General features: G+C 33.8%; 1 protein-coding gene across 1 annotated transcript; it reads left to right on the forward strand.

The window, feature by feature from the left end:
- Positions 1-18,901: 18,901 nt before the first annotated feature.
- LOC107460314 (probable serine/threonine-protein kinase PBL25) lies at positions 18,902-22,338 on the forward strand. The gene is made up of 5 exons (XM_016078671.3): positions 18,902-19,046; positions 19,663-19,871; positions 20,055-20,244; positions 20,828-21,219; positions 21,933-22,338. The coding sequence occupies exons 1-5, from the start codon at positions 18,902-18,904 to the stop codon at positions 22,320-22,322; spliced, it is 1,326 nt and encodes a 441-aa protein (XP_015934157.1). The 3' UTR covers positions 22,323-22,338.
- The last annotated feature ends 214 nt before the right edge of the window (positions 22,339-22,552 follow it).

Consider the following 22,552-nt stretch of genomic DNA (forward strand, 5'->3'; position numbering starts at 1 on the left):
ACACAAGAAAACTCCTAGAAAAACCTAAAAAACCCTCAAAAATTTCTAGAAAACCATAAAAAACCCTCAGAAATCCCTAGAAAACCCTAAAAAACCCAAGAAAATCTTCGAAAACCCTTGAAAATCCTAGAAAACCCAAGAAAACCCTCGAGAAACCCTAGAAAACCTTAGAAAATCCTAGAAAAACCCTCGAAAACCATAAAAAATCCAAAAAAACTCTAGAAAACCCTAGAAAAACCCTCAAAAACACTAAAAAATCTTAGAAAACCCTAGAAAAACCCTAAAAAACCTAGGAAATCCTAGAAAAACCCTAGAAAAGCGTAGAAAACCCTTGAAAATCCTAGAAAACCCTAAAAAATCCTAGAAAACCCTAGAAAAACCCTAGAAAACCTTAGAAAATCGTAGAAAAACCCTTGAAAATCATAGAAAACCATAAAAAACTCTCGAAAATCCTAGAAAATACTAGAAAAACCCTAAAAAATCCTCGAAAACCCTACAAACCCTAGAAAAACCTAGAAAATCCTAGAGAACCCTAGAAAACCCTAGAAAAACCCTCGACAACCCTAGAAGATCCTAGAAAATCCGGAAAAACCCTAGAAAACCCTAGAAAATCCTAAAAAACCCTCGAAAACCATAGAAAACCCTAAAAAACCCTTGAAAACCCTAGAAAATACTAGAAAAACCCTAAAAAACCCTTGAAAATCCTAGAAAAACCCTAGAAAATTCTAGAAAACCCTAGAAAAATTCTCAAAAACCCTAGAAAATCCTAGAAAACCCTAGAAGAACCCTAAAAAACCTAGAAAACCCTAGAAAACCCTAGAAAAACACTAGAAAATCCTAGAAAAGCGTAGAAGACCCTAGAAAAACCTAGAAAACCCCTAGAAAACCTTAGAAAATTCTAGAAAAACCCTCGAAAACCATAAAAAACCATGAAAAACTCTCGAAAATCCTAGAAAATACTAGAAAAACACTAAAAAACCCTAGAAAAACCCTCGAAAACCCTAGAAATTCCTAGAAAACCCTAGAAAACCCTCAAAAACCATAGAAAACCCTAAAAAACCCTTGAAAACCCTAGAATATACTAGAAAACCCTAAAAAACCCTCGAAAACCCTAGAAAAACCCTAGAAAATCCTAAAAAACCCTAGAAAAACCCTCAAAAACCCAAGAAAATCTAAGAAAACCCTAGAAAAATCATAAAAAACCTAGAAAACCCTAGAAAACACTAAAAAAACCCTAGAAAATCCTAGAAAAGCATAGAAACCCCTAGAAAACCCTAAAAAACCCTAGAAAACCCTAGAAAAATCCTAGAAAAATCCTAGAAAACCTTAGAAAATCCTATAAAAACCCTCAAAAATCATAAAAAACCATAAAAAACTCTCAAAAATCCTAGAAAATACTAGAAAAACCCTAAAAAACCTTCGAAAATCCTAAAAACCCTAGAAAAACCTAGAAAACCCTAGAGAACCCTAGAAAACTCTAGAAAAACCCTCGAAAACCCTAGAAAATCCTAGAAAATCCTCGAAAATCATAGAAAACCCTAAAAAACCCTTGAAAACCCTGTAAAATACTAGAAAAACCCTAAAAAACCTCGAAAACACTAGAAAAACCCTAAAAAATCCTAGAAAACCCGCAAAAACCCTAGAAAATCCTAGAAAACCCTAGAAAAACCCTAAAAAACCTAGAAAACACTAGAAAACCCTAGAAAAACACTAGAAAACCCTAGAAAAACACTAGAAAATCCTAGAAAAGCGTAGAAAATCCTAGAAAACCCTAGAAAACCCTAAAAAACCTTAGAAAACCCTAGAAAATCCTAGAAAACCTTTGAAAATCCTAGAAAAACCCTCGAAAACCATAGAAAACCATAAAAAACTCTCGAAAATCTTAGAAAATACTAGAAAAACCCTAAAAAACCCTAGAAAACCCTAGAAAAACCCTAGAAAAACCTAGAAAACCCTAGAAAACCCTAGAAAAACCTCGAAAACCCTAGATAATCCTAGAAAACGCTAGAGAATCCTAGAAAACCCTCGAAAACCATAGAAAACCTTAAAAACCCTTGAAAACCCTAGAAAATACTAGAAAAACCCTAAAAAACCCTCGAAAATCCTAGAAAAACCCTAAAAAATCCTAGAAAACTCTAGAAAACCCTAGAAAAACCCTCAAAAACCCTAAAAAACCCTAGAAAATCCTAGAAAAACCCTCGAAAACCATAAAAAACACTAAAAAACTCTCGAAAATCCTAGATAACCTTAAGAAAACCATAGAAAACCCTATAAATCCAAAGAAAACCCTAGAAAATCCTTGAAAATCGTAAAAAACCATAGAAAACACAAGAAAACTCCTAGAAAATCCTAAAAAACCATCAGAAATGCCTAGAAAACTCTAAAAAACCCTCAGAAATCCCTAGAAATCCCTAAAAAATCCAAGAAAATCATAGAAAATCCTTGAAAATCCTAGAATACCCAAGAAAAACTCTAGAAAACCCTAGAAAATTCTAGAAAAATCCTCGAAAACTATAGAAAACCCTAAAAAACTCTTGAAAACCCTAAGAAAACCATAGAAAACCCTATAAATCCATAGAAAACCCTAGAAAAACCCTTGAAAAGCGTAGAAAACTTTAGAAAACTCCTAAAAAACCTTCAAAAATCCCTAGAAAACCCTAAAAAACCCAAGAAAATCTTCGAAAACCCTTGAAAATCCTAGAAAACCCGAGAAAACACTACAAAAACCCTAGAAAACCTTAGAAAATCCTAGAAAAACCCTCGAAAACCATAGAAAACCCTAAAAAGCTCTCGAAAATCCTAGAAAATACTAGAAAAACCCTAAAAAACCTCGAAAACCCTAAAGAACCCTCGACAACCCTAAAAAACCCTTGAAAACCCTTGAAAATCCTAGAAAAACCTTCGAAAACCCTTGAAAACCCTAGAAAATCCTAGAAAAACCCTAGAAAATCCTAGAAAATCATAGAAAACCATAGAAAACCCTAGAAAACTCCTAGAAAAACCTAGAAAATCCAAGAATACCCTCAGAAATCCCTAAAAAATCCTAGAAAACCCAATAAAACCCTCAAAAACCCTAAAAAACCCTAGAAAACCCAAGAAAAACCCTAGAAAATCCTAGAAAAGCATAGAAAAACCCTAGAAAAGCGTAGAAAAACCCTAGAAAACCTTAGAAAGTCCTAGAAAAACCCTCGAAAACCATACAAAACCTTAAAAAACTCTCAAAAACCCTAGAAAAACCCTCAAAAACCCTAGAAAATCCTAGAAAAACCCTAAAAACCCTAGGAAACCCTAGAAAATCGTAGAAAACCTTAGAAAACCCTAGAAAAACCCTAAAAACCCTAGAAAATCCTAGAAAACCTTAAAAACCCTAGAAAACCCTAGAAAAATTCTAGAAAACCTTAGAAAATCCTAGAAAAATCTTCGAAAACCATAAAAAACTCTAAAAAATTCAAGAAAATACTAGAAAAACCCTAAAAAACCCTCGAAAACCCAAGAAAAAACCTAGAAAACTCTAGAAAAACCCTCGAAAACCCTAGAAAATCTTAGAAAACCCTAGCGAAAAACCATAGAAAATCCTAAAAAACCCTTGAATACCCTAGAAAATACTAGAAAAACCATAAAAAACCCTCGAAAACCCTAGAAAAACCCTAGAAAATCCTAGAAAAACCCTCAAAAACCCTATCAAATCCTAGAAAACCCTAGAAAAATCCTAAAAAACCTCGAAAACCCTAGAAAACCCTAGAAAAACCCAAGAAAATCCTAGAAAAGCAAAGAAAACCCTAGAAAAACAAAAAAAAAACCCTAGAAAATCCTAGAAAAGCTTGGAAAAACCCTAGAAAACCTTAGAAAATCCTAGAAAAACCCTTGAAAACCATACAAAATCCTAAAAAACTCTCGAAAAACCTAGAAAAACCCTCAAAACCCTAGGAAATCCTAGAAAACCCTAGAAAACCTTAGAAAATCCTTGAAAACCCTAGAAAATACTAGAAAAACTCTAAAAAACCTCGAAAATCCTAGAAAACTCTAGAAAAAGCATCAAAACCCCTATAAAATCCTAGAAAACCCTAGAAAATCCTAGAAAAACCCTCGAAAACCATACAAAACACTAAAAAACTCTCGAAAACCCTAGAAAAACCCTCAAAAACCATAGAAAATCCAAGAAAACCCTAGAAAAACCCTAAAAAACCTAGGAAACCCTAGAAAACCCTACAAAAACCCTAGAAAATCCTAGAAAAGCCTAAAAAACCCTAAAAAACCCTAGAAAACCCTAGAAAAATACTAGAAAACCTTATAAAATCCTAGAAAACCCTCAAAAATCATAGAAAACCATAAAAAACTCTCGAAAATCCTAGAAAATACTAGAAAAACCCTAAAAAATCCACGAAAACCCTAAAAACCCTAGAAAACCTAGAAAACCCTAGAGAACCCTAGAAAACTCTCGAAAACCCTAGAAAATCTTAGAAAACCCTAGAAAATCCTAGAAAACCCTCGAAAACCATAGAAAACCCTAAAAAACCCTTGAAAACCGTAGAAAATACTAGAAAAACCCTAAAAAACCCTCGAAAACCCTAGAAAAACCCTAAAAAATCCTAGAAAACTCTCAAAAACCCTAGAAAATCCTAGAAAACTCTAGAAAAACCCTAAAAAACCTAGAAAACCCTAGAAAACCTAGAAAAACACTAGAAAATTCTAGAAAAGCCTAGAAAACCCTAGAAAACCCTAGAAAAACCCTAGAAAACCTTAGAAAATTTTAGAAAAACCCTCGAAAACCAAAGAAAACTATAAAAAACTCTCGAAAATCCTAGAAAATACTAGAAAAACCCTAAAAAACCCTCGAAAACCCAAGAAAAACCCTAGAAAAACTTAGAAAACCCTAGAAAAACCCTCCAAAACCCTAGAAAATCCTAGAAAAACCCTAGAAAACCCTATAAAATCATAGAAAACCCTTGAAAACCATAGAAAACCCTAAAAAGCCTTGAAAACCCTAGAAAATACTAGAAAAATCCTAAAAAATACTCGAAAACCTTAGAAAAATCCTAGAAAAACCCTCAAAAACCCTTGAAAATCCTAGAAAACCCTAGAAAAACCCTAAAAAACCTAGAAAAGCATAGAGAATCCTAAAAAACCCTAGAAAAACCCTAGAAAATCCTAGAAAAGCGTAGAAAAACCCTAGATAACCTTAGAAAATCCTAGAAAAATCCTCGAAAACCATAGAAAACCCTAAAAAACTCTCGAAAACCCTAGAAAAACCCTCAGAAACCCTAGAAAATCCAAGAAAAACCCTAAAAAACCTAGCAAACCCTAGAAAACCCTAGAAAAACCCTATAAAATCCTAGAAAAGCGTAGAAAACCCTAGAAAACCCTAGAAGAACCCTAGAAAACCTTAGAAAATCCTAGAAAAACCCTCGAAAATCATAGAAAACCATAAAAAACTCTATAAAATCCTAGAAAATACTAGAAAAACCCTAAAAAACCCTCGAAAACCTTAAAAACCCTAGAAAAATCTAAAAAACCCTAGAAAACCCTCGAAAAGCATAGAAAACCCTAAAAAACCCTTGAAAACCCTAGAAAATACTAGAAAAACCCTAAAAAACCCTCGAAAACCCTAGAAAAACTGTAGAAAACCGTAGAAAATCCTAGAAAACCATAGAAAATCCTAGAAAAACCGTAGAAAATCATAGAAAACCATAAAAAACTCTCGAAAATCCTAGAAAATACTAGAAAAACCCTAAAAAACCCTCGAAAACCCTAGAAAAACCCTAGAAAATCCTAGAAAACCCTCAAAAACACTACAAAATCCTAGAAAACCCTAGAAAAATCCTAAAAAACCTAGAAAACCCTAGAAAACCCTAGAAAAACACTAGAAAATCCTAGAAAAGCGTAGAAAACCCTAGAAAACCCTAGAAAACCCTAAAAAACCCTAGAAAACCCTAGAAAAACCCTAGAAATCCTTAGAAAATCCTAGAAAAACTCTCGAAAACTATAGAAAACTATAAAAAAACTCTCGAAAATCCTAGAAAATACTAGAAAAACTCTAAAAAACCCTCAAAAGCCCTAGAAAAATCCGAGAAAAACACTCGAAAACACTAGACTAGAAAACACTAGAAAACCCTAGAAAACCCTAGAAAATCCTTGAAAACCCTTGAAAACCATAGAAAACCCTAAAAAACCTTGAAAACCCTAGAAAATACTAGAAAAACTCTAAAAAACCTCGAAAATCCTAGAAAACTCTAGAAAAACCCTCAAAACCACTATAAAATCCTAGAAAACAACAGAAAATCCTAGAAAAACCCTCGAAAACCATACAAAACACTAAAAAACTCTCGAAAACCCTAGAAAAACCCTAGAAAATCCAAGAAAATCCTAGAAAAACCCTAAAAAACCTAGGAAACCCTAGAAAACCCTATAAAAACCCTAGAAAATCCTAGAAAAGCCTAGAAAACCCTAAAGAACCCTAGAAAACCCTAGAAAAACCATAGAAAACCTTAGAAAATCCTAGAAAAACCCTCGAAAATCATAAAAAACCATAAAATACTCTCGAAAATCCTAGAAAATACTAGAAAAACCCTAAAAACTCTAGAAAAACCTAGAAAACCCTAGAGAACCCTAGAAAATTCTCGAAAACCCTAGAAAATCTTAGAAAATCCTAGAAAAACCTAGAGAATCCTAGAAAACCCTCGGAAACCATAGAAAACCCTAAAAAACCCTTGAAAACCCTAGAAAACCCTAGAAAACTCTACAAAAACCCTAAAAACCTAGAAAACCCTAGAAAACCCTAGAAAAACACTAGAAAATCCTAGAAAAGCATAGAAAACCCTAGAAAATCCTAGAAAACCCTAAAAACCCTAGAAAACCCTAGAAAAACCCTAGAAAACCTTAGAAAATTTTAGAAAAACCCTCGAAAACCAAAGAAAACTATAAAAAACTCTCGAAAATCCTAGAAAATACTAGAAAAACCCTAAAAAACCCTCGAAAACCCTAGAAAAACCCTAGAAAAACTTAGAAAACCCTAGAAAAACCTCCAAAACCCTAGAAAATCCTAGAAAAACCCTAGAAAACCCTAGGAAATCCTAGAAAACCCTTGAAAACCATAGAAAACCCTAAAAAGCCTTGAAAACCTTAGAAAATACTAGAAAAACCCTAAAAAACCCTCGAAAACCCTAGAAAAATGCTAGAAAATCCTACAAAAAGCCGCAAAAACCCTTGAAAATCCTAGAAAACCCTAGAAAAACCCTAAAAAACCTAGAAACCCCTAGAAAATCCTAGAAAAACCCTAGAAAATCCTAGAGAAACCCTCGAAAACCCTAGAAAAACTTAGGAAACCCTAGAAAACCCTAGAAAAACCCTCGAAAACCCTAGAAAATCCTAGAAAACCTTAGAGAATCGTAGAAAACCCTCGAAAACCATAGGAAACCCTAAAAACCCTTGAAAACCCTAGAAAATACTAGAAAAACCCTAAAAAACCCTCGAAAAACCTAGAAACACCCTAGAAAATCCTAGAAAACCCTAGAAAAACCCTAAAAAACCCTAAAAAACCCTAGAAAACCCTAGAAAACCCTAGAAAAACCCTAGAAAATCCTAGAAAAGCGTAGAAAAACCCCAGAAAACCTTAGAAAATCCTAGAAAAACCCTCGAAAACCATAGAAAACCTTAAAAAACTCTCGAAAACCCTAGAAAAACCCTCAAAAACCCTAGAAAACCCTAGAAAAATCCTAAAAAACCTAGAAAACCCTCGAAAACCCTAGTAAATCCTAGAAAACCCTAGAAAACCCTAGAAAATCCTAGAAAAGCGTAGAAAAACCCTAGAAAACCTTAGAAAATCCTAGAAAAACCCTCGAAAACCATAGAAAACCCTAAAAATCTCTCGAAAACCCTAGAAAAACCCTAAAAAACCTAGAAAACCCTCGAAAACCCTAGAAAATCCTAGAAAACCCTAGAAAAACCCAAAAAAATCGAGGAAACCCTAGAAAACCCTAGAAATTCCTAGAAAAGCGTAGAAAACCCTAAAAAAACCTAGAAAACCCTAGAAAAATCATTGAAAACCCTAGAAAATCCTAGGAAACCTAGAAAACCCTAGGAAATCCTAGAAAACCCTTGAAAACCATAGAAGATCCTAAAAAACCCTTGAAAACCCTAGAAAATACTAGAAAAATCCTAAAAAACCCTCAAAAACCCTAGAAAAACCCTAGAAAATCCTAGAAAAACCCTAGAAAATCCTAGAAAAGCATAGAAAACCCTAGAAAACCCTAAAAAATCTTAGAAAACTCTAGAAAATCCTAGAAAAACCCTAGAAAATCCTAGAAAAGCGTAGAAAAACCCTAGAAAACCTTAGAAAATCCTAGAAAAACCCTCGAAAACCATAAAAAACCCTAAAAAACTCTCGAAAACCCTAGAAAAACCCTCAAAACCCTAGAAAATCCTAGAAAACCCTAGAAAAATCCTAAAAAACCTAGGAAACCCTAGAAAACCCTAGAAAAACCCTAGAAAATCCTAGAAAAACGTAGAAAACCCTAGAAAATCCTAGAAAACCCTAGAAAAATCCTAGAAAACCTTAGAAAATTTTAGAAAAACCCTCGAAAACCATAGAAAACCCTAAAAAACTCTCGAAAACCCTAGAAAAACCCTCAAAACCGCTCGAAAATCCTAGAAAATCCTAGAAAAACCCTAATAACCTAGGAAACCCTAGAAAAACCCTAGAAAATACTAGAAAAGCGTAGAAAACCCTAGAAAATCCTAGAAAACCATAGAAAACCCTAGAAAAACCCTAGAAAACCTTAGAAAATCCTAGAAAAACCCTAAAAAATATTAGAAAACAATAAAAAACTCTCGAAAATCCTAGAAAATACTAGAAAAATCCTAAAGAACCCTTGAAAAGCCTAAAAACCCTAGAAAAACCTAGAAAACCCTAGAAAGACCCTCGAAAACCATAGAAAATCCTACAAAACCCTAGAAAATCCTAGAAAATCCTAGAAAACCCACGAAAACCATAGAAAACCCAAAAGAACCCTTGAAAACCCTAGAAAATACTAGAAAAACCCTAAAAAACCCTCAAAAACCCTAGAAAAATCGTAGAAAACCGTAGAAAATCCTAGAAAACCGTAGAGAATCTTAGAAAAACCCTCGAAAACCATAGAAAACCATAAAAAACTCTCGAAAATCTCAGAAAATACTAGAAAAACCCTAAAAAACCCTCGAAAACCCTAGAAAAACTTAGGAAACCCTAGAAAACCCTAAAAAAACCTTCGAAAACCCTAGAGAATCCTAGAAAACTCTAGAAAACCCTAGAGAATCCTAGAAAACCCTCGAAAACCATAGAAAACCCTAAAAACCCATGAAAAACCTAGAAACACCCTAGAAAATCCTAGAAAACGCTAGAAAAACCCTCAAAAATCCTAAAAAACCCTAGAAAACCCTAGAAAAACCATAGAAAATCCTAGAAAAGCGTAGAAAAATCCTAGAAAACCTTTGAAAATCCTAGAAAAACCCTCAAAAATCATAGAAAACCCTAAAAAACTCTCAAAAACCCTAGAAAAACCCTCAAAAACCCTAGAAAATCCTAGAAAACCCTAGAAAAATCCTAAAAAATCTAGGAAACCCTAGAAAAACACTAGAAAATTGTAGAAAAGCGTAGAAAACCCTAGAAAATCCTAGAAAAACCTAGAAAACCCTAGAAAAACCCTCGAAAACCTTAGAGAATCTTAGAAAACCCTAGAAAACCCTAGAAAATCCTAGAAAACCCTAAAAAATCCTTGAAAAGCCTAGAAAATACTAGAAAAACACTCAAAACCCCTAGAAAATCCTAGAAAAACCCTCAAAAACCCTAGAAAATACTAGAAAATCCTAGAAAAACCCTAGAAAACCCTAGAAAATCCCTAGAAAATCCTAGAAAAGCATAGAAAACCCTAAAAAACCCTAGAAAATCCTAGAAAAACCCTAGAAAATCCTAGAAAAGCGTAGAAAAACCCTAGAAAACCTTAGAAAATCCTAGAAAAACCCTCGAAAACCATAGAAAACCCTAAAAAACTCTCGAAAACCCTAGAAAAACCCTAAAAACGCTAGAAAATCCTAGAAAACCCTAGAAAAACCGTAAAAAACGTAGGAAACCCTAAAAAACCCTAGAAAATCCTAGGAAAGTGTAGAAAACCCTGGAAAATCCTAGAAAATCCTAGAAAACCTTAGAAAATCCTAGAAAAACCCTCCAGAATCATAGAAAACCATAAAAAACTCTCAAAAATCCTAGAAAATACTAGAAAAACCCTCGAAAACCGTAGAAAATTCTACAAAACCCTAGAAAACCCTAGAAAATTCTACAAAACCCTAGAAAACCCTAGAAAATACTAGAAAACCCTCGAAAACCATAGAAAACCCTTGAAAACCCTAGAAAATACTAGAAAAACCATAAAAAACCCTCGAAAACCCTAGAAAAACTGTAGAAAACCGTAAAAAATCCTAGAAAACCATAGAAAAATCCTATAAAAACACTGGAAAAACCCTAGAAAAACTGTAGAAAACCATAGAAAAAACCTAGAAAACATTAGAAAATCCTAGAAAAATCCTAAAAGACCCTCGAAAATCCTAGAAAAACCCTTGAAAAACTTAGGAAACCCTAGAAAACCTCTCGAAAACCTTAGAAAATCCTAGAAACACCTAGAAAACCCTAGAAAATCCTAAAAAACCTAGAAAAACCCTAAAAAACTAGAAAACCCTAGAAAACCCTAGAAAAATACTAGAAAATCCTAGAAAAGTGTAGAAAACCCTAGAAAACACTAGAAAATCATAAAAATCCTAGAAAACCCTAGAAAAACCCTAGAAAACCATAAAAAATCCTAGAAAAACCCTCAAAAACCATAGAAAATCATAAAAAACTCTCGAAAATCCTAGAAAATACTAGAAAAACCCTAGAAAACCTCAGAAAATCCTAGAAAAACCCTCGAAAACCATAGAAAACCATAAAAAACTCTCGAAAATCCTAGAAAATACTAGAAAAACCCTAAAAAACCCTAGAAAAACCCTAGAAAAATCTAGAAAACCCTAGAAAAACCTAGAAAACCCTAGAAAATCCTAGAAAACCCTAGAAAACCCTAGAAGATCCTAGAAAACCCTCAAAAAACATAGAAAATTCTAAAAAATCCTTGAAAACCCTAGAAAATCCTAAAAAAGCCCTAGAAAACCCTAGAAAAACCCTAGAAAATCCTAGAAAACCCTAGAAAACCCTAGAAAACCCTAGAGAATCTTACAAAACCCTCGAAAACCATAGAAAACCCTAAAGAACCCTAGAAAATCCTAGGAAACCCTAGAAAATCCTAGAAAACCCTAGAAAACCCTAGAAAACCCTAGAAAATCCTAGAAACCCCTAGAAAACCCTAGAAAATTTTAGAGAATCCTAGAAAACCCTCGAAAACCATAGAAAACCCTAAAGAACCCTTGAAAACCCTAGAAAATACTAGAAAAACCCTAAAAAACCCTCGAAAACCCTAGAAAAACCGTAGAAAACCGTAGAAAATCCTAGCAAACCGTAGAAAATCCTAGAAAAACCCTCGAAAACACTAGAAAATCCTAGAAAATCCTAGAAAACCCTAGCGAATCCTAGAAAACCCTTGAAAACCATAGAAAACCCTAAAAAACCCTTGAAAACTCTAGAAAATACTAGAAAAACCCTAAAAAACCCTCAAAAACCCTAGAAAACCCTAGAAGATCCTAGAAAAATCCTCAAAAACCCTAGAAAATACTAGAAAATCCTAGAAAAACCCTAAAAAACCTAAAAACTCCTAGAAAACCTAAGAAAAACCCTAAAAAATCCTAGAAAAGCATAGAAAACCCTAGAAAACCCTAAAATCCCTAGAAAACTCTAGAAAATCCTAGAAAAACCCTAGAAAATCCTAGAAAGCGTAGAAAAACCCTAGAAAACCTTAGAAAATTCTAGAAAACCCTAGAAAAACCCTCAAAAACGCTAGAAAATCCTAGAAAACCCTAGAAAAATCGTAAAAAACGTAGGAAACCCTAGAAAACCTAGAAAATCCTAGAAAAGCGTAGAAAACTCTAGAAAATCCTAGAAAATCCTAGAAAACCCTAGAAAAATCGTAAAAAACGTAGAAAACCCTAGAAAATCCTAGAAAAGCGTAGAAAACTCTAGAAAATCCTAGAAAAACCCTAGAAAACCTTAGAAAATCCTAGAAAAACTCTCGAAAATCATAGAAAACCATAAAAAACTCTCAAAAATCCTAGAAAATACTAGAAAAACCCTAAAAAACCCTCGAAAACTCTAAAAACCCTAGAAAAACCTAGAAAACCCTAGAAAACCCTAGAAAACAGTAGAAAAAACCCTCAAAAACCATAGAAAATACTACAAAACCCTAGAAAACCCTAGAAAATACTAGATAACCCTCGAAAACCATAGAAAACCCTAAAAACCCCTTGAAAACCCTAGAAAATACTAGAAAAACCCTAAAAAAACCACGAAAACCCTAGAAAAACCGTAGAAAACCGTAGAAAATCCTAGAAAACCTTAGAAAAACCCTAGAAAAACCCTAGAAAAACCGTAGAAAATCGTAGAAAAACCATAGAAAACCCTAGAAAATCCTAGAAAAACCTTTGAAAACCATAGAAAACCATAAAAAACTCTCGAAAATCCTAGAAAATATTAGAAAAACCCTAAAAAACCCTCGAAAATCCTAGAAAAACCCTAGAAAAATCCTAGAAAAACTTAGGAAACCCTAGAAAACCTCTCGAAAACCTTAGAAAATCCTAAAAACCCCTAGAAAACCCTAGGAAGTCCTAGAAAACCCTAGAAAAACCCTAAAATACCTAGAAAACCCTAGAAAACCCTAGAAAAATACTAGAAAATCCTAGAAAAGTGTAGTAAACCCTAGAAAACACTAGAAAACACTAAAAAACCCTAGAAAACCCTAGAAAAACCCTAGAAAACCTTAGAAAATCCTAGAAAACCCTCGAAAATCATAGAAAACCATAAAAAACTCTCGAAAACCCTAGAAAATACTAGAAAAAACCTAAAAAACCCTAGAAAAACCCTAGAAAAACCAAGAAAAACCCTCGAAAACCCTAGACAATCCTAGAAAACCCTAGAAAACCCTAGTAAATCCTAGAAAACCCCCAAAAACCATAGAAAATCCTAAAAAACCCTTGAAAACCCTAGAAAATACTAGAAAAATCCTAGAAAATCCTAGAAAACCCTAGAAAAACCCTCAAAAACCCTAGAAAATCCTAGAAAACCCTAGAAAAACCCTAAAAAACCTAGAAAACCCTAGAAAAACCCTAGAAAATCCTAGAAAAGCATAGAAAACCCTAAAAAACCCTAAAAAACCTAGAAAACCCTAGAAAAACCCTGGAATATCCTAGAAAAGCGTAGAAAAACCCTAGAACCCGGACAGCTGACTTTTTTTTTGCTATACTTGTTCACAAATTAAGAATAAATAGTTGATTATTCTTTGTTGCACTTTTTCAAAAATTAAGAATAAATTAATTTAAAAAGTTGAAGAAAAGATAAAAATCGAAAAAAAGTCGGTAAAGTTTTAATGACAGAAGTAAATGGTGATTAGTGAACGAACTAGGAGCAACATAGTTAGTTCTTGAGTTGCAGCTAGGGTTAGGTATAATATGAAAAGTTAAACTATTTCAGTATAGAGTTAATAAACTCATACATGGGACAGGCTAACTATATATACTGAAATTTACATAAGTTTTAAATACATACGTTAAACAGAGAAATCAGAGAAAAGTAAAGAGATACAGAAAACAGAGTAACCAGAGTAGACTAAAGAGATAAAGAGAAAAGAGTAATCAGAGCAGAGTAAAAAGACAAAGAGAAAAGAATAATATGATAAAGAGAATAGAAAACAAGAAGAGGGCCTGTTGAAAGGTCATTTGTTGCATTAAGGCAACTCTATAGATATTTGTGTGTTCATCTGCTGCATTGAGGCAGTCAGATAGGTGGTGGTGCGACCACCGAGAGCGCTTCCCTGGGATACTTAGCTATAATGCTATTTTTGTAAGTCAGAGGAATCTTACAAAGGTATCGAGAAAACACATAACTAGCATATGCTCCTATAAGTCAAAGGACTCTTACGGTGAGTGTGTATGTGCTCTTGTAAGTCAAAGGACTCTTAAAGTGATTGTGTTGGACAGATATAAGTTAACTAGCTCTGCCCTACAAGTCAAAGGACTCTTGCAGTGGGTTGCTAGTGCTGCCCTGCAAGTTAAAGGACTCTTGTTATGGGTATTGCCAACAGGGAAGCCTTACCTAGTCAAAAGACTCTGGAGAAAGTCGGGAGCGGATATATAACCGACAAATGAGCTCATTACTTGCGCTAGGGCTAGACATGCATCATACTTTGTTGAGCATTTCCTTTGTTATGATTGTTGAATGAATGTATGCTTTGTTTGTTTATATTCTATTCTTTGTGTCTGTGTTTTATTTTCTTGTATTCTACTGTTTGTGTTCTATTTTCTATTTTCTCTATTTTTCCTATTTATCTGTATCATCTGTACTACTTCTCTGTATTTTGCTATTTGTCTGCTAAACAACACAAAATTAATGAACTTAACTAATAATCCTGACCCTACTCAGAACACCCCAATTCTTATCCCTTATCTCCCTTCCCCCTTCAGACCCTTCCGTAATCTACTGATGACTATTTTGCAAAGAGGATCCCGCTCTGGGTAGTCTTCTGAGTCTAGAGCGAGACTCATTTTCTGTTTATATGTGTATACCGTGAGGCCAGCCAATACCTACACCATGTTTATCGACAAGCTTTAGCTTAAGTCCTCCGCACAATGTTGCTGTTATGTGGCCACTTAATAAAGTACTAGTGAGATGCTCTTTGACGATGTATGATCGTGCAGAAGAGAAGTAGACAAACTTTTGCCTTTGATGAAATTCCACCTAACTTGAGTTTTGAAGACATAGAACGTACTTTCCAGTTAGCTGTTGTAGTTTAGAGGGATTATGTGAGTATAGAGTCTAGGCTAGCCTAGGTGCCAGCTTAGGGACATCTTGAATAGGTCAAGACCTGGGAAGTTATATATATATATATATGTATATAGTTATTATCTAGCTATATCTAGGGGTGTTCTAAATAAAGATCTTTACTCTAAATAAAGGCTAGATATCTGAATGTTGTCAACTATTTGAGATGTATTTATGTGTGGTTGTTTATAACCATTTTATCTGTTATCATTTGTAAATTGATTATGAATTATCTGTTTATTAATCCAAACATTTTCAAAATAAAAAGGTACCTTGCAAAATAACTACGCTTTTTACAACGAATCAGGCTCATATAATAAATAATAGATAATAATTAGGAAGACAAGTTAGTAGCGCTGACTTTCTAGTATGATCATGACATACTATAAATTGGGTCGTTACACAGTGTGGCTCAACAGCGACGGAGGATAGCTCCTTGAACGGCAGGAGAAGAGGCTCACAACGGTAGAGGACGACATCAGCCTCAGTGAAGGCAGTGGAGACAGTGATGGACCTGCGGCGGTGGAGGCACGACAGTGACGAGCTCAACCTCCTTCGCGACGGTTCTGCCCCCCAATGGTGGCAACGAATACAAAATCCTTCTCTCTTCATGATTTCCCTCTTCCTGGCGACTTAGCAGCGGCGACCGTGGAGGCTCAGCGACGAAGCAACTTAGTGGTGACGATGCTGGCATGGACCCTCGACGGCAGCGGCTTGGCGGTACAGAGGCAACGCGAGCTGGACGGCGGCGAGGAGTGGCATGTTCAGCCGCTCGGTGGGAACGGCACAGCTGGTAGTGACACGCGATGAAGATGACGCCAGCGAGGACCTCTACGAAGACGTCGATGGAGCAGAATGCGGCGTCTCCTCCTCTTCTTCTCGACACTCCTCCTCTTCTTCTCTGCTCTCCTCCGTCGTTCCCTCACTCCCTCGATCTCTATCTCTCTTTCTCTACTCTCTCATTTCCCCCTTCTCTTTCTTTCTTTCTTACCTGTTTCCATGTCACCCTCTTTGTTCCTCCCTTTCTTTCTTTTGTTTCTTTCTCTCTCTTTTTTTTTTGGAATGAAGGATGGCAGCGTGGAAGGGTTAGGGTTAAAGGGTGCTAGGGTTTGTGGTTTATTTTTAGGGTTAGTATAGGATTTGGGAAAAATGTGAAATTATGAATTTTTTGGGTAAATAGGGATTTTGATAATTTTAATTAAAGTGTTAAATTCCAAAATCTCTATTATTTAAACTAAATCTTATAAAATTCTTTTTCTTTTATAAGTACTAAGCCTTATAATTTAAATATAGAAAATTATTCAATAATTATAAAATTAAGTAAAATTTTCATTTTAATTATCAAAACTTAATTTAATTATTCTCAATATGAAGTAATTTCTAAAAATAAAATCTCTAATAAATAAATAAATTTGAAATCAGCTCATAATAAGATTTTTTTCAAAAATTTTGAGTCTTACACTGAGGATTTTGCAAGTGTGCGTATGCACACTATGATGCGTACGCACAAGCATGGAAAGGTCTGCTATTGTGTGCGTAGTTTGGGTGGTGCGTGCATACACATGCATAATGCATACGCACAACACTCTGTTTTACACAAAAACTCTATTTTGCACTGTTTGGCTTTCATGGCAAGCCTGTAAACCTCTGAAACTACTATTTTTTATGAAAATTCATTATTTTTGAACTATCAATCTTTCCTCTAATTTTCTAAATCTGTGAAGACTCTGTTTAAGCTTTATTAGTTAGGATTTAGGTTATGAAGTAAGGGTTAGTGAGTGGAAGAAGATAGAATTGATATCGAAAGAGTTGAAAGAGGGGATAGTTGATTTAATGAGATAATGAAAGTAATGAATGGGGCAATTTTGAGAATAAAGCAATATTGATGAATAATGATTGATAAATGATGATTGATTTAAGATCAAATGAATTATATGTCTTATTGCATTTTTGTTATCTGAGATACGAGATTTCCTGGGTAGATGCAGTGGCTTACCACCACTTGCTCTAGGTTGACACTCGATACTCTGTTGACCCTAAGTCGTAAGATGTGGCCAGGCACTTTAACTCCCTGGAAATTCCCCTAATGAGATGTTAATCGAATAATTGTGATTATATGCATAGACTCTTGGGGATGCACACACGAAGGGACTGTCCAGGGCTAGCTATGGACATGTCGGGTTTGGCTACATAACTGATAGATGAGACTCATCAACCATAGGGCAGGCATACATCATGTGCATTTGTCTATTTTGATTGAATGTGCATTACTTGGGTGTGCCTATTTGATTAGCTATGCCTACTTGCTATATATTCTACCTGCTGGAATTGCATTTTATACGTGCTTTCTTTGTCTGTGTTGTATGTCTATGCAACTGAGAGATTCCTTGTCTGGCGGAGGAGGGACGAGGGTAGTTACACCAGTGTTTTGGAGGGTTGGAAAAGGAAAGGGTGAATTTTTGAATTAAGGATAGATTCGGAACTAGAGAACCATAGATAGTTTGCCTAAATTCTGGTTTAGCTTATTCCTTTAAGTTTTATTTTGAGTGTCGGAGTTCTAGAATTTCCTCTGGCTTTTCCGGGACCTTATACATTATGTACGTTGGCACCTTTACCATGCTAATAATCCCGGTTCTTATTCCATACATATATTGTTTATTTTCAGATGCAGGTCGAGAGGCACCTCGCTAAGCATCTAGAGTTCCTAAGCAAGCGAAGTTGGACCTTGGGATATTATCTTGTTGTATATATATATACTTTTTATATTAGAAATACATACATAAGAATTTAATGAATAAATTTATCATTATTTTTGTCCAAAAAATACAAAAAATTATGGTACATGATTATTGTGCAATTAATAATAATAATAATAATAATTTTTTTGGATGGAGGACCATTATATCTGACGGAGAAAAACGTTGAGGATTGATCTGTATATTAATTTTTTTTTTGGGACTAAAATGTCCATTTTTAGAATCCTTAGGAACTGATCTGGATAATTACTCTGCCGGAAAATGAATTGGAGACTGATTTGTCTGCCGGAATAAAATCTTGAAGATTGATCTGTGTATTAATTTTTCTTGGAGACTAAAATGTTGGCTTTTAAAATCCTTGGACTGATTTAGGTAATTACTTAAATTTTAATTTGTATTTACACTATTAACACAAAAGCTATAAAAATTCTATATTTAGAGAAAGAATAATATGAAAAATCAATTTTTAATAAATTAACATAAAGTAATTTTAAAATACTGAGATCTTTTGTTGAATCTTTCAAAAAAATCATGACCTCTAATCCTCTCATATCTCTCTCTTTCTTCTTGTCTCTCCATAGCAGTTTGCATGCATATCCAAAGTCCACAACTTATTCCCTCATTCATCGCCATTTTATGCGCTAAAACCATAAAATTGCATCAACCGGCTTGACCTGACCTGACCCACTTCTCCTTCCATGGTTTCCCCGTTTCAATCTTTAGTGCAGTTTGTTACATAAGTTGTTAGGTCCACGTTGGTAACACATAATTTAGTTAGATATTGTTGATTGATAATTGGATTTTACTTATTCAATCGGGTTGTCCTTTAATACATTGATCCCCTTTCTATTTTGTCTGTTTTGTTTGTTTTGTTTTGTTTTAATTTGGTGCTTCCTTTTTTACATGGTTTCTAAGATAAAGAAACCAACAGTCCAAACTATATAGGATCTTCAAGTTCTTCATTCTCCAATTTTTAAATCAACTTGAAATTTTAGCACCTTTTTTTGTCAGAACAGAGATTTAGATGAGGAAAGGCAGCTAGCAATTATTATGGATCTCTAGTCTAGGATTTTAAAAAGAGATCCAAATAATTTGATATATTCATTGTTTAAGTTTTCCAGATTGAGTTATATATCTGAATCAAATAGAGGTTAGAGAAATAATGAGTTGCTTTTCATGTTTTTCAAGCCATGAAAAGAAGACAGAAAAGAGGTCAAGGAGGAATGATCATAATGATCAACACCATAAAGCAGAAACGCCTCATCAACCTCTCAAGGAATTAGCCAAACATCATCATCATCATCAAAGTATGAACCTAACGTTTATTCATTTTGATGTACCATGGATATATATGATACAATTGTCATTTCTTATCGTTACTTTCCCTGATTTATTATACTTTTTCGTTTATTTTATTACAAACAGATACCTTGAATTATCATGTATAAAAAAGGGACGTAGTATTAGAATTTCTAGAATGGACGTTAACATTAACATAAATAAAGTTATATGTTATATGTTTTCATCATCATATCATCTACCTAATTTTCTTCCGATGAGGGCTTTTAGAAAAAATCTATATTATAAGTATTATTACAATCTTTTATTATAGAGCACAAAACCATTTGATCCATGTAGCCTATCTTTCATTGTGAGACTTGTTGTTGTTGTACTATGTACAAACACAATCCATGTTTTAAACTACGGTCTACAACCACATCATATAGCAATTTACAGTGAGATTCTAGTTTCCACTTAATTTTGGTTGTAACTTGACTAACTTCAGGAGAACCAAAACGGGCCACAACGCTAAAATGGACTATAATAGCCATAACGAACTCAAATTTAGTTACAAACATTCAAAAAAAATAACACCACAAGGATCACAATGCGCCGTATAATACTCATTTTAATGTTGTGCAGATAATAATAATTATCAGAACAAGGCAAGGGGAGGCCAACAAACAGAACCTAAAACATTAAACAAAGACACAGGGAGCAATAACATTGCTGCCCAAACGTTCACTTTCCGCGAATTAGCTGCTACTACAAAGAACTTCAGGCAGGAGTGCCTAATTGGGGAAGGTGGATTTGGTAGGGTTTATAGAGGACGACTTGAAAAGACAAACCAAGTAAGATCATTATTTCTTTGTATATTGAATATATTTTCACTTCAAAATTTTATTAAATATTTATTTACTAATGATAGAAGTATAATAAAACTGGTGAATCTCTATTCATTTATTTAGTATTTTTATATGAAAAGAAAATTAATTTCTAATTGTGAAATTAATTATTAAATTAATTAACTACAGGAAGTAGCTGTAAAGCAACTTGACAGGAATGGATTGCAAGGGAACAGAGAGTTCCTTGTGGAAGTGTTAATGTTGAGCTTGTTACACCATGAGAATCTGGTGAATCTAATTGGATATTGTGCTGATGGAGATCAAAGACTATTAGTATACGAGTACATGCCATTGGGATCTCTTGAGGACCATCTTCTCGGTAAGATTCTCTCCTCGTCTCATTTTTATTGTTCACATTTTAAAATGTTTTAATAAATAGTAATGTTTCCATTGATACAGTTCATTATAGTAATCTAATACCATACTTTATTCATATAATTTTACTCTTAAGAAACTAAGTAGACTGAATTAAACATTTTTGTTAATTTATAAAAAAAATATGATTAAATATTTGTATCAATTTTTTTAATAAAACTAAATACATAGTAAATCATTATTTTACGGGAATTTAATTCTGAATGAATTTGTTATTTCAATATTTCCCTAGCTATTATTGCATTGTATGTATAGTCACAAGTAGCAAGAGAAATTTTTGTATGCTCTTGTTACATTTAATATGTATTGCAATTATTCATTTCCATTTATAATAATTGAAAGTTACATACATTACAAAATGAATCAATTATAACTACTTTTTATAAACCAAATTAAATATACTTTAGAAACGAAGAAAATTTTCTTCCAGTATTGCATATTTTCTTAACAAGAAAAACAATACACTGGCTTATAAAACACCATTATAAGTTATAACGAACATTCTAGCATAAAATTATTTCATGCAGATCTTCTTCCACAACAAAAGCCTCTAGATTGGTTCAAAAGAATGAAAATAGCATTACACGCCGCAAAAGGGTTAGAATATCTTCACGACAAAGCCAATCCACCAGTGATCTACCGTGACTTAAAATCCTCAAATATTTTGCTCGATAGGGATTTCAATGCAAAATTATCAGATTTTGGACTCGCAAAGCTTGGACCGACAGGGGACAAGACTCATGTGTCTTCAAGAGTGATGGGAACTTATGGATACTGCGCTCCCGAGTATCAAAGAACTGGGCAGCTTACAGTAAAATCAGATGTCTATAGTTTCGGTGTTGTGTTGCTCGAATTGATCACCGGAAGGAGAGCCATTGATAATACTAGACCAGCAAGGGAGCAAAATCTAGTTGCCTGGGTGAGTTTCCATATTCATATTCTTTTTGTGTTTTTGATAAGTTTGTTAAATGGTCACTTTTAACAGAAAATTGTTTACCATCGATTTGATTTTTGGTTTATTTATTAATTTGTCTTTTCTAATAGTCTTGTTTCTAGAATAAAATGATATCTTTTTTTCCATTATTCTTATTTAAACATCCGAAAAAGGATATATATAGAAAATAAATGCAAAATATAAATAGTAACTACAATTATATTAAGTATATACTAAAATTAGTTATTAATATAAACTAAATATTAAAATATAAAATATATATTAAAAATACATATATTTATACATAAATACATGATAGTTTGATTTTAATAACTGATTTTAGTATCCATATAATATTTTAATTTTTCAATGTTTAATAGTCCTGAATAAGTCTAAACCAGCTTTGGATTTTGTTGGATTTTAATTGAAAGAATAATGGTTCGATGCTTGTATGATTATTGTGCTATGCAAACGAAGTTGTAGAATGATTTTGATTTTGAGAAATACAAAGTTTGAGTTAGCAGATATTAATAATGTCTAGAAAAAATAAGGAGGGTAACAATTTTTAGAAAATAAACTACTAAGTATGCAAACACTTTTTAGTTATACTTCATTAAGAACATGAACAGCAATTTTACCGCCAATTTGGACATGAAATTTTACAAAAAAAAAAATTCATTCAAATGAAACAAAAACAGGCATATCCAATATTCAAGGAACCAAGCAGATACCCAGAACTAGCAGATCCCCTTCTAGAAGGAAACTGCCCAATGAGATCATTACACCAAGCAGTTGCAGTAGCAGCCATGTGCCTCAATGAAGAACCATCAGTGAGGCCATTAATCAGTGACGTTGTAACTGCCCTCAGCTTCCTAGGAACAACCCCAGTAGGCCAGGATGGGAATAACAATAATAGAATTGCACCCATTGACATGCCGTCACCGCCACTGGAGCGAGGAACAGACGTCGTTGGTGCCGCGGCGGGCAGTACGGTCACTTTTAACTTAATGGATGATGATAGCATTGCTGAGCGACAAAGAGCTGTGGCTGATGCCATTGAATGGGTTTCCAATAACACAAGGAAATAGGAACCATACTGCTCTATCACCTTGCCGTAAAAGTGTGGATCCTCTTTCTAAATTGTAATTGTAATTAATTCACACTACAACTACACAATAAGTATGTAGTATCAACACATTCTTTAGTTATAATTAATAAACTTGTACCAATTTGTTTGTGGCTATCTATCTATATGGTGAAAACAAAAAACAACGTTTAAGCATCAACTTTTTTTTTTATAATATCACCTAACTTTTTA

Source organism: Arachis duranensis, chromosome 2 (genome assembly GCF_000817695.3).
Source record: "Arachis duranensis cultivar V14167 chromosome 2, aradu.V14167.gnm2.J7QH, whole genome shotgun sequence".
Taxonomy (NCBI): domain Eukaryota; kingdom Viridiplantae; phylum Streptophyta; class Magnoliopsida; order Fabales; family Fabaceae; genus Arachis; species Arachis duranensis.